The sequence below is a fragment of the Myotis lucifugus genome, unplaced genomic scaffold (assembly GCF_000147115.1).
Source record: "Myotis lucifugus unplaced genomic scaffold, Myoluc2.0 scaffold_700, whole genome shotgun sequence".
Lineage (NCBI taxonomy): Eukaryota > Metazoa > Chordata > Mammalia > Chiroptera > Vespertilionidae > Myotis > Myotis lucifugus.
The window spans coordinates 238984-250362 of NW_005871748.1; the positions used below are offsets into that span (position 1 = coordinate 238984).

At 60.5% G+C, this 11379-nt stretch overlaps 2 protein-coding genes across 2 annotated transcripts in view; one reads left to right on the top strand and one right to left on the bottom strand.

The window, feature by feature from the left end:
• The window catches only part of LOC102431549 (general transcription factor 3C polypeptide 1), an 87135-nt gene extending 84038 nt beyond the window's left edge, over positions 1–3097 (top strand). The window contains 3 exon segments of the mRNA XM_023746579.1: positions 183–228; positions 1071–1263; positions 2062–3097. Of these exon segments, the coding sequence (XP_023602347.1) occupies positions 183–228; positions 1071–1263; positions 2062–2271 (449 nt within the window). The 3' untranslated portion in view covers positions 2272–3097.
• Positions 3098–9057: 5960 nt separating this feature from the next.
• Positions 9058–11379, bottom strand: part of IL21R (interleukin 21 receptor) — a 13272-nt gene continuing 10950 nt past the window's right edge. The window contains exon 7 of the mRNA XM_023746580.1: positions 9058–9945. Coding sequence (XP_023602348.1) covers positions 9160–9945 — 786 coding nt within the window. The 3' untranslated portion in view covers positions 9058–9159. The remainder of the gene's footprint in view (positions 9946–11379) is intronic.

The window sequence follows — 11379 nt, forward strand, 5'->3', positions numbered from 1 at the left end:
TTTGGTTCTGGGTGTGCTGGCTGCGGCCTCCGTGGCCGCCACTGGAGGATGGGGCTCCGTGCGGAACGGGATTGTCCCTCCCTTCACAGCGTCGCCCCACAGCCCGGGAGTACTTGTCGAGTGAATGGGGTGGGAGAGACAGGCTCCACCCTCTAAAGTCTCCCGTCCTCTCCCTCTGTCAGGTCCGGCAGAGAGTGGTGCGGCCGGCAGTGTCTCCCGGGCAGCACGGTGAGTGGCCCAGAGTCAGGAGGCCTGGGGCGGCAGTGACTGGGCAGCGTGTCCTTAGGGTCCCCGACAGGAGGCCACAGTAATGATAACATGAAGGCCTGTCACAGTATCGGATAGTTTGCCAGCACAGGGGTTCTTGGCCGGGGACACGGAAATGTGTGGGAGCGTTTGGTGGTCGGGCTCCCTGGGGGACGAGTCAGGTGCTCCCTGCATGCAGCGACGGGGCCAGCCTGCTGGGCATGTGCAGTGTCCGGTTTGTCTCGCAGTGAGGGGCGCCCCCACCTGTGTGCATGGCCTCAGCTTGACGGGATGCGTGTGCTCCTGGCTCCCGAGAGCTCAGGCTCCGTGCACCCAGGGCCCAGCCACAGCCAGGCGTCCAGCTGGTCCAGAGCCTGTCCCACACCTGGGCCCGAGTGGCAGACCAGTCACTGGGTTAGGGTCAGCAGAACCTTTGCTCTAAGGAAAGTGTGTCTGGAAGCCCCTACATGACACAGTAGAGCTGCAGTGAGACCTCTGTGAGCCTGGCCTGGATGGAGGCAGCCACTGGCCCGGGCCCAGCTGGAGAGGGAAACCCGGAAGTCAGCCCTTCTCCCTCCCTGCCAGTGGTTGCGGCTGAGTCTGAGCAGGTCCCACACTGTTTCTTTCCTCGGCCGGTGCTCATGGGCCCTGGGGTTGGGACCCCTCTGTCCAGGTGGGAGGGGAGGGGGCGGGGAAGAGCAGAAGGTAGACCATCCTCAGCCTGTGACCTGGGCCAGACCCTGGACCTCTCTGAGCCTCAGTGTCCCGTCTGAACTGGAGGCCACGTGTGAGCGGGCCGTCTCCCCTTCCTGCCCACCCTGCAGGGACTGTGAGAGCATCTGCTTCATCAGCCGCCCGTGGCGCATCGTGGACGGGCACCTGAACACGCCGGTGTGCAAGGGCATGATGGAGGCCGTGCTGTACCACATCATGAGCAGGCCCGGCATCCCGGAGAGCTGCCTGCTGCAGCACTACCAGGGCGTCCTGCAGCCCATCGCCGTGCTCGAGCTGCTCCAGGTGCGCCCCTCCCGGGGATCTCAGAGGGATGGCGGGGTGGGTGCGGCGGCCACATAAAGCGCTACCCACATGGGGCAACAGATGCAGAGATTGGCCCACCGTCCTCCTGGCAGAGCGCCAGGCTCCTCAGAAGAGCCTCTGCTCCGGGTGTCCCCCTGTTACGTGCTTCACCTCCACTCAGCCCTGCACTGAGAGGTCTGCCCTCCGGGGCAGCTCTGCCGGGCAACAAGTCCCATGCCTGTGTCCTGCCCTCTGACACCCTGGCACCAGCTCTGCTCAGCACTCTTCCCCCAGCCACCTGGGTCCCTGCCCCGGCTGGCACTCCCAGCGGCCTCCACCGGCCCCAGGCTGCTGCTCAGCTTAAACATGGAGTCCCGGTTCTTATTTCTGACCCTTTCTCTAGCGAGGGCCACAAGCTCACAGGCCCACAGGCAGCCTGGTGGACGAGTGGCAAGCCCTCATGGGTGGCAGGGAGAGCTGGAGACATGCCTCAGCCTCCTGGGGGCAGCTGCGTCCCCGCGGGCCCAATTGCCGCCCTGTGCCCACGGCCATGTGTGCCCAGGGGCTTCAGCTCCTCACAAGTGGAAACTGGAATTTCCTGAGCCTTGAAGCATGTGTCGGCCAAACAAAACCCCATCTAGAAGCAGCTTGGCCCAGGGGAATGCTGGTCACACTGTTCTCTCTCTGGCCTCCTGATACGTCCCTACTTGTCACTCAAGGCCAATGCAGGTGTCCCGTTTGGGAAGGAGCAGACATGTCCATAAATGCGCCTCTCATCCTGTGTGTCTGGTTCTCCAGGGCCTGGAATTCCTTGGCTGCATTAAGAAGCGCTTGCTAAAGCCCACGGCCGTCTCACTCTTCTCCAAACCCGTGGTGGAAGAGGCCGAGCCGCCCTCCAGCCTGAGCGAGAGTTGCATGGCGTTCTATGAGCCCACGCTGGACTGCACCCTCCGGCTGGGCCGCGTGTTCCCCCACGAGGTCAACTGGAACAAGTGGATCCACCTGTGAGGCACCTGTGGCCACCAGGCCCCTCCCATCCAGGCGCTGCCTCCAGGGGTGGGGGCCCGGAACTCAGGAAGAGGCCACCCGCCTGCTCTCTGCCCGACTGGCCCGGGAACCCTGGAGTTGTGGAGAGCGGCTGCACGGAGACTTCGGCCCCTGCCCTTGCTCTCCCTCTTGTTGCCGGGCCTTGGCCATCACTGCAGACACATTTCCGCTGCCAGCGAGCTGCCTGCTGTTCTCTCTGAAGCCTCCTGGGTGGTGTGAGTCTGAGAGGCCCCAGCAAACTTCTCCACAGGCTTCCGAGGTGTCTGCCATTGAGGAACTGCTACTTGTCTGGGCCCCGAGCCTCCTGTATGGACCTGAGTTGTCAGCTGCTGGCCTGGGGGGGTCCTGAGCTCTGGCTTGGGTTTGCCCTGTCCGTGCACACCTTGTGTCCTGGATCCCAGCACACGGCAAACTCCCTGGCTCCCAGGAGCCCAAGTGCCCCTGAGCGCCGGGGCCTTGTGGGGACACGTCACAGAATAGAGCTGTGAGCCCTGCCGCCCCGGGCCCTGCAGAGACTGACTCCTGTCCAGGCAGGACGTCTGACCCCTGGGGCTGGGACTGGCCTCCCAGAGAGGAGCCTGCAGGCCCCTTTTTAGCCTGGCAAGCCCCCTGGCAGGCCTCCAGCTGGGTGGGCACGCCCTCCTGCTGGCAAGAAACCCAGAGTTTCTGTAGGTTTGGGGTTTGTTTCATTTTTCAACGTCTTTCTTCATTTAAAAAAAGAAAGAAAAATCGTTTGGCATGTGTTTATTTATTGTTCAATTACAGTGAAGTAAAATACTGTTAGTTTTGTGTGTTTCCTAAAGAGTCTGTTCCTGGGGGAGTCCTTGTCTTCAGCTGCTTCACAGCTGGGAGTGGGTGTTCCCAGTGAAATCGGAGGAGAGGGAGCTGTGGCTGAGCACGGCCACCTGCACCGCCCGCCTCCCCAGCTGGCCCGGCTGTTCCTTAGCGGCAGGTGTGCGGCAGGCCCACCCGGGGCCATGGGGCCGAGCTCGCAGGCCTGGGGCATAGGTTTGGTCCATGGAAGCTCTTTTTGTTTTCGTTGCCAGCATTTAAAAAAAATTGGTTTCACATTTTTTTAGGTCAGAAGTTGGGACATGCCCCCCACACCCCAGTCAGCACGGCCCCACCTGGGTCTGGCCTCACAGCCACTGAAGCGTCGGTTCCTTACACAACCAGCCGCCCTGCGCACGTCTGCCCTGCGGCGCTGGCCTGGCCGAGCGTGAGGCCTGTGCTGCTGTCCTCCCTCCATCGGGACCTGGTCACTCCGGGCCTGACTCCAGGGCCAGGGACAGGAACATGGGGTCTGGAGTCCTGAGGGTGAACCCAGCACAGCCAAAGCCTGGCCAAGTCTTAGCATTATTTTTTTCTTCCTTTTTCATTGTTATTCAAGTGTGAAAGGGCAGTGTTTGGGGTGATTTTTTTCAGATCAAGTGGGACTGTGGATGTGGTCTGCTTTATAAACATCCAGTACTTGCCAGTGCTGGTGACTTGGGGATGCGTCGTGTGCTGGAAGGAAGGTGGGTTGGGCATCTCCCTCCCGGGGGGGCCGAGGGGCTGAAGAACACCGGGTGCCAGCACACGGCAGGGCTCGGCGGTTCGTTGCCTTGCCCGTGCCCCGGGTGGGGGGCACTTCGGGCATGTGGTGGGGAGATTGGACATGGGGTGAGGATGCACCTCAAGTGGAGCGATGGGGCTTTCCTATGGCGACCTCTGCGCATTCCACAGCCCCCCTCCCTCCATCCCTCCTTCCGTCCACCCCTGCTGCTGCCAGCCTCCCGCGCCCTCTTCCTTTCGGGCCGCCCACGCCCCTGGGCTGAGTGATCTCTGTCCTCTCTCTTCCGCTGACCACCCATCCTTCCCTTAGGCCTTTGACCCGCTCTGCCAGGGGTTTTCCAAATGTGCGTGTGCCTGTGCATGTATCCCTATATGTGTGTATCTGTGCGTGGGGGGCTGTGCACCCGTGTGATCTCCTCCCCCCTTTAATGATCTCACCACCTGCACTGCCCAGGGCCCAGTGCAGGCCCACCCATCCAAGGAGAAGTCAGCCCTTGTTGAATTCAAGAAAAGAGCCTGCCAGTTCACCTTGGTCCTCGTCACCATGTTCCCATCGCAGAGGATTGCTGTGGCAATTGTCTAGGGCCACCTCTGTCAGCCACCCGACAGCGCCGGCAGATGCCAGTGGAGTCCCCTGGACAGCAGAGCAGCAGCCCAGCATCTGTTCCTGCTGCTTCACGTTAGTCCAGGCTGTAGGCTGAGCGCAGTAAAAGCTGACAGGGGTGGTGTGATTTTCCCACAAAAAATCTTGACAAAGTGATAACATTTTCTTACTTGAAATGTGCCAGACACTGTATCTGGCACTTGTCTCAACAGGCAGGCATACAAAAAGGTATGTCCAATCAGTGTACCCATTTCACGTCTGAGGAAACCGAGGCCCCAGGAGGCCCAATAATTCCTGCAAACTTGGAAGCTGGGAAGTGGATCTGCTGGCTTTCCAGCTCAGACTTCGTGCCTCAAATGCCGCCTCCTGACACCACTTCCCAGGAACAGGGTTCGCCCTGGGGTAGGGAGCCAGCATTATGCGGGGAGACCCTTAGGTAGCAGAATGCAAAGGGTTTTCCTCTGGGGCCATCAGTTTCTGAAAGAAAACATTTGTTGCCAGTAGGGATGGGGAAGACTCACAGCTGGCCCAGGGGACGAGCAGTGGGGGAGGGGCTCGCTCCATTACAGACTCCCAAGGAGACCCATCCTGTGGCATCCTAGGTCTGGGGCCTCCCAGCCACTGCCTTTCGATCACTACCCTGCTATTGATTCACTCATTCAATATTGTTTAGTACCCGCTACGTGCCACACTATCCTAGACTCTGAAACAACAGTGAATGAAGTAAAACCCCTGCACTAGTGGGACAGAGTAAAGACGACAAATGAGCCAAAGTGTCATGAGTGTGGGACAAACTGAAACCAGGGAAGTGGGTGCTGCCGTTTTGAGTAAGGGACCCGGTGCAGGTCCCACTGAGGTGACGTGTGAGCAAAGTCTGGACTCCTCTGTTTCCTCTCCCATGTCCCTCTGCTGAGAACTTAGACTTCTGACTCCTGGTGTGATGAATGGGCTCCTGGGACGGAAATGCATGTGCTCACTCTTTCACCTTCCCCGGGAAGGCCTCTTCCTGACTCCCATGGGCCGTGAAGGGCTGAGCACGGGGTGCCAGCAGCCAGACAGGGAGCCGCGTCCCGGATGGGAGTAGGGAAGAGGCTTTCCCTCCAGCAGGAGGCGGTGGAAAGGAGCCCAGCACGCGGAGTGAGGCTCACAGCCTCGGGTGACTCTGGGCAGGTCACTGCCCTCTGGGCCTCCTTAGTGAAGGGTAACATGAAGGGCCAGGTCTGATTCACCCCCCGCCCTGCCCCCACCCGCCCTCTCCCACAGCAGGCGTCCGGGACAGCAGCCCTGGCTGAGAGCTCCCAGTGACCCATGGGGGAAGGGCGGGAAGCTGGAGTTTGGGGTTCTTCCCATCCTGGCAGAGGCCGCGTCAGGCTCAAGCATTCTGAGAACTGTCTGGGAAGAGCTTGGGGGTGGCCTGGGGCCTTCCCTACTCATGTACCTCAAGGTCCAGAGCAGTGGTTCTCAACCTTCTAGCCCTTTAAATACAGTTCCTCATGTTGTGACCCAACCATAGAATTATTTTCGTTGCTACTTCATAACTGTAATGTTGCTACTGCTATGAATTGTAATGTAACTATCTGATATGCAGGATGGTCTTAGGTGACCCCTGTGAAAGGGTCGTTCAACCGCCAAAGGGGTTGCGACCCACAGGTTGAGAACTGCTGGTCCAGGGGACTGTGGTTTCAGGCATGGCTGGCTCCAGGAGCTCAAGAGAGATTCCCAGGGCTATGTGGCCATCTCCCAAGTCCGCTTTCCTGGGTGCTGGGAGGCCTGTTTCCTCCTGGTGCCCCCCGCAGCTCAGCAATCCCAGGAGAAGGTGCATGGACCAGCTTGGGCCACATGTCTTCCCCTGACAGGGACTGTGGCCGCGGGGGATGGAATGCTCGGTTGGCCAGGCCTGGGTCCGTAGCCACTCCACAGCTGGAGCCAGCCATCCCCATAAGGGTGCTGCACAGGGAGAAGCACCCACAGGTGTCCGCTGAGTTTCTTGCCTCTTGACCTCAGTCCCTACAAGCAGAGCACAGTGAGGAAGAGCTGGACTTGGGATCGGAGACCAGAGCTCAGGTTCTGACTCAGCTTTACTCAGTGGGTGACCTCAGGAGGTCGCCGGCCCATTCCACACCTTCGCTTCAGAGCCTGCGATGGAAAAGGGCTGGGCCCGGAGCAGAATGTGGCTTCTGTGCAAGGGGTGTTGCTTCAGTCCTCCCGCCTCTTAAGAGCAGGGCATTAGCAACTCTGGCCTGGACTTTGGGTGACAAAGCCCACCTCCCCCACCTCCAGGTGCTCAGGGCTTGGTCACACCTCCAGGCCTTTGCTCAAGCTCCTCCAGCTGCCTGGAGGCTGGTGCACCTAACAATTCCTATTTGGTTTCCAACAAACACCGCATCCTCCCTGCAGCCCCCACCCTCCCCTCTGATGCCCCTCTTGGCTCCCATCCGTGGCGTCCCAGGGCCGGCCCGGCCCAGCTGGGAGAGTCAGTAGTGCACACCCCTTCCCAGTTCCATGTGTGGTCAGGACGTTGGTGCTTGAAATTGGCCATGGTGGACGTATTTACACCATGGAAATGAGCAAACGCTACAAATCGGGCTTTATTGAGGGCCTCCTATGTAGCAGACAGGAGAAAGCAGTGAACAAAATAGTCCTTCCCTCATGGAGCATCTATTGGCTCCATCACCTTTGTCTCTAGAATCTGTTTATCTCCATCCACCCATCGAATTGTTCTTCCAGCTTTTGCATCTGTCTCTCCATCACTTATCCATATTCACCCACCAATGTGCCTGTAGGTCCAGCCATCTAGCCTCCTCCTACACCTCCATCCTCCCAGCTGGGCCCGCTCCTGTCTTCGTTTTGCACCCATGTGTATGATCTGAGCTCCGTCAAAGATGGAGTCAGTCAAGAGCTATGTCTGGCCCAGGCCAGAGCCCCGGTCGGACCCCGGGACCTGGCGTCAGTCAGCCCCAGGAGTTCCCCTCCCCCTTCCCCTCCCCCAGCACACAGCTGTGTGTGTGGAGAGCTGAGCAGCTGCCCTAGGGGACCAGGTGGCTCCTGGAACCTGTTGCCCCCAAGAGGGTGAGAAAACCACAGCCCACCTTGGCTCAGGTGTCTCCAGGGTGATGGTGGGGTGGTGAGGGCTGTTCACACATATGCAGGGGCTGTGGTTTCACATTTGTGCTGCCATTGAGCCACAAACAGCCTCATCCAGGTTAATAATGTTCTAGAACTTTCCACACCACGGGTATTCTCTCAGTGACTTTTCCCAACCACTCAGTTTTACAGATGAGTCACAGAGAAGCTTTCAGATGGACCAACGTGTAGCTCAGACTTGCCCAAAAGGAGAGACGAGCCAGAGCTGTCTGCTTCAGGCCGGGCTGCAGGGGAGGGTAACAGGCGGAGGTCCCAGTGGGGTTCCGGGCTGGGTGGGGATTCCCCTCAGGGCCCTGGAGTGGCCTCTGAGTCACCTCCCAGCTGCTTTCATCATCTGGATGGTCTTGAAAAGTCACCTCTAAAGGTCAAGGCTCTTCGGGGGAAAACAGTCCATTTTCTTTTAAAAAATACGAGTAGAGTGCAATATGCAGCGTTTGTATCACCGCCTGTGCAAAATGATGTTCAGGACGTGCCTTCAAGACATGGCTGAGAACTGTTTTCTTGGCTTCTTAATTCACATTTCAACAGACTTACAAATCATCAGCAAGAACGTGACTCCCCTAACTCCCCAAGCGAGTACATGAGAGCGCTGTCCTTCCTGCCAACTCCCGCTGCCCTGTCCCCACCCTGAGTGCCAAGGGGGTCCCTGGGCCTGTGCTCCCACCCTGTACCGAGCACTCGGCACAATGCCCAGCACGCACTGTGCTCAATAAATATTTCCTGGGCGCATAAAGGGAATTTAAATATGGGCAGAAGGAGCCAGAAAAACAATTTTTGGTGGGTGGGAGGCTGTCTGAAGAGACAAGGCTGACTGATTTTAAGCCCGGAAACACCTCCTACCCCCTCCCCCCAGCCGCCCACGCAGTGCCCCTCTGCAGGGTGGGGATGGCCACAGGCCCAGGCTGTGGCTGCTTTCTCGCCCCCACCCACCTTCAGCACAAGCCTCGGTCCCGCCTCAGAAGGAAGGAAGCTGACGTTTATTGAGGGTCTGCTCTGGGCTGCGCACTAGGTGGGTGACTGCACTGATTGCTCCCGGAGGGCAGCGTGCCATCCACATGTCCAGATAGGAAGTCCCAGCCCAGAGCGGGGACCAGCACCCGAGGTGGCACAGCCAGGAGGCGTCAGAGTCGAGGCTCAGACCTAGCTACAGGCCTCTCCCTGTCCCCAGGTCTTCCCACCTGATCAGGAACAGTATGGCCTTCCTGCAGCTCCTGGAGGGGCAGGCCCCGGGGGCGGGGCTTGGTGTCTGTCACAGGCAGTGTCCTGGTCCCAGGAGGCCTGTGGGCAGCACTGGACCAGATTCTCAAATGTGACCCAGGGGCCAGCCCATGTGCCCTGCAGGGAGGGAGGCTGCCGCCGTGTGCGCACCCGTGCGTGCTGCTCACACACGCAGACACACTGTGCGCCCTGAGCCACACACGCACAGCATCAACTCCAGGCTCAGGGCCCTGGGAGACCAAAGGCTGCAGGCCTCTTCCCACCACAGCCCAGGCGCCCATGCCTCGCCGCCCGGGGGCACGGCCAGTTCTGAACAGCCATCAGCCTCACTAGCTGTCCTGGGGCCCCGGCCCTGCAGGCGGAGGGGCCATGACCACCCACTGGCGCAGGTAGCTCCTGGGGGGCCCTTCGTCCCTGGGGCTGGAGAAGTCACACTCCACGGGGCTGCCGCAGTCAGAGCCTGCGAAGCCGCTGTCGAACGTGTCCATGTCCAGGCCGGCGGGGGGCGAGCCCGCCTCGCTGTCAGACACCCCTCGGGGTGGCCCACCACCCCAAGGCGGCCCTGGCGCCCAACCCGCCTCATCTTCCAGGGGCAGCATCAGTTTGTCAAGGAGGCTGCCCAAGGGGGCCCCCAGCCCGGCAGGGCCACCAGCTGCAACGCAGCCACAGGACAGGACTGTGGCCCCAGGGCCCAAGAGCGGGTCCTCGGTGCCCGGGCCAGGCTCCAGGCCAGCGTCCAGGTTCAGGGCTGGGTAGCCATCTTCCCCACAGGTACAGGGCCAGGCGCACGGCTCCTCTGCACCCACCACGGTCACCGTGTCGATGGACACCAGGCCATAGGGCCGGTCCCCCTCCTGGCTGTAAGCTGAGCTGCCCGCACTGCCAGTGCAGGGGGCAGGGCCCCAGTAGCCCGGCTCGGGCTCGGGCTCGGGCTCGGGCTTAGGGGCGCTGTCGGTTTCCACCAGATCCGCAGGCGCGGGCAGCAGCGTGGTCTCCAGCCCCTGGGCTGCACTCAGCGGGGGGCAGCAGTTGTACATCTCCAAGGGCGAGGGCACCCCTGGGCTCCAGGGGCCCAGGTCCAGGCTGGAGGCAGTGAAGGGCGTGCCCACCCATTTCTGTGAGAGAGAACGGGAGGGAGAGTCACGCATGGGACGGGGGCCAGGGAGGGTATAAACTCAGACCATGGGCCGCTCGGGGGCCTGCGGGGGCCAAAATACAGGAGACCCTGAGGTCTGAGTGACAGAGCCCCCACCTGTCCCTGTTTTATTTCTTAAAACCCAGCGTTCTCCTGTTTGTGTCCCCACTACAGCAGACACTCGGCCAGGGCACAAGTCCCGGTTCTTCTGGTCACAGCTGCACCCCGAGGCTCACGCAGTGCCTGGAACACAGTCAGTGGCCGAGAAATGTTTAACTAACTATAATGAGAGACCGCCAGCTTGGAATGGCCTACGTGTGCACGGTGGCTAAGGGCTGTGGGGCCGTGAGAGACTGAGGCAGCGGCCCCTAAGCGCTGAGGATCCCCCTCTTGACACAGGGTCCCCATCCAATCAGCAGAGAGAATCCCCGAGAACTGGAATCTCCTCGATGTGAGCCTCTCGCCTCTGGAAAGCTCATCTCAGGACCCTGACGTGGCTGCCACCACTGCTTTCAGTCACTTCTCAGCTGTGTGGCCTTGAGGCAGTTACTTACTCTCTCTGGGCCTCAGTGTCCCCATCTGTGAAGTGGGCCTGCGCATAGGACCCACTCCTCAGGGTTGCTGTGAGCATTAAGTGAGTTAATATCTGCCCAGGACACAGCAAATGCTATGAGTACTGGTAAAATGGATACAAAATAGAGGTGATATCGAAGGCTCTGGGAAGGAGCAGAGGAAAGAGGAAGGGTCCACCCACGTGGGCTGGAGTCCACGCTCCTCCCCTCCCCAGGAAAGCCACTTCTGCGATCTGAGCAGGGTCTCCTCACAGGCCCCTGGGGGTGGAGCGCCCGCCCTGCAGGGGCTGCGGGGAAGGTGTGGGGTGGAGCCCAGAGCGCTCAGCGCAGCTCCAGGCAGCTGGCAGGAGCTCAATCAATGCGCCAGCCCGCATTTCCTGACTTCCAGGCTCCTCCCGCCTCACCACATCCTCTGCGGGGGAGGCCCCTCCTGCCACCGAGGGTGGGTGTTGAGCGGTAAATGGGCCCAGAGAACCGTGGGCGCTGTGGTGGCTGTGGTGGTTGAAGCTTGGCAGGGGGTTGGTGCATTTTGCAGGCGGGTCCCTCCCTTTCCAGAACAGCTCCCTCTCCACCCTCACACCAGGGCATCTAAGACCCAGGAAGCCAATTTGTGGCCCCAGGGTGCACCTGGCCCAGCCCACCCCCCGCTGGCTCCTGGGGCTGGGAAAGGCTGCATGATCTTGACGAACTCTGCCCCGGAATTACTTCCTGCACTTGGCAGATGCCAAGATCGAGGTCTGGCTTCTGGCCTGGCTGGGCCTGCAGCTGGGGCTGGGGCTGGGGCTGGGGCTGAAGCTGAAGCTGAGGCTGGGGCTGGGGCTGGGCTGGGCCTGAAGCTGAGG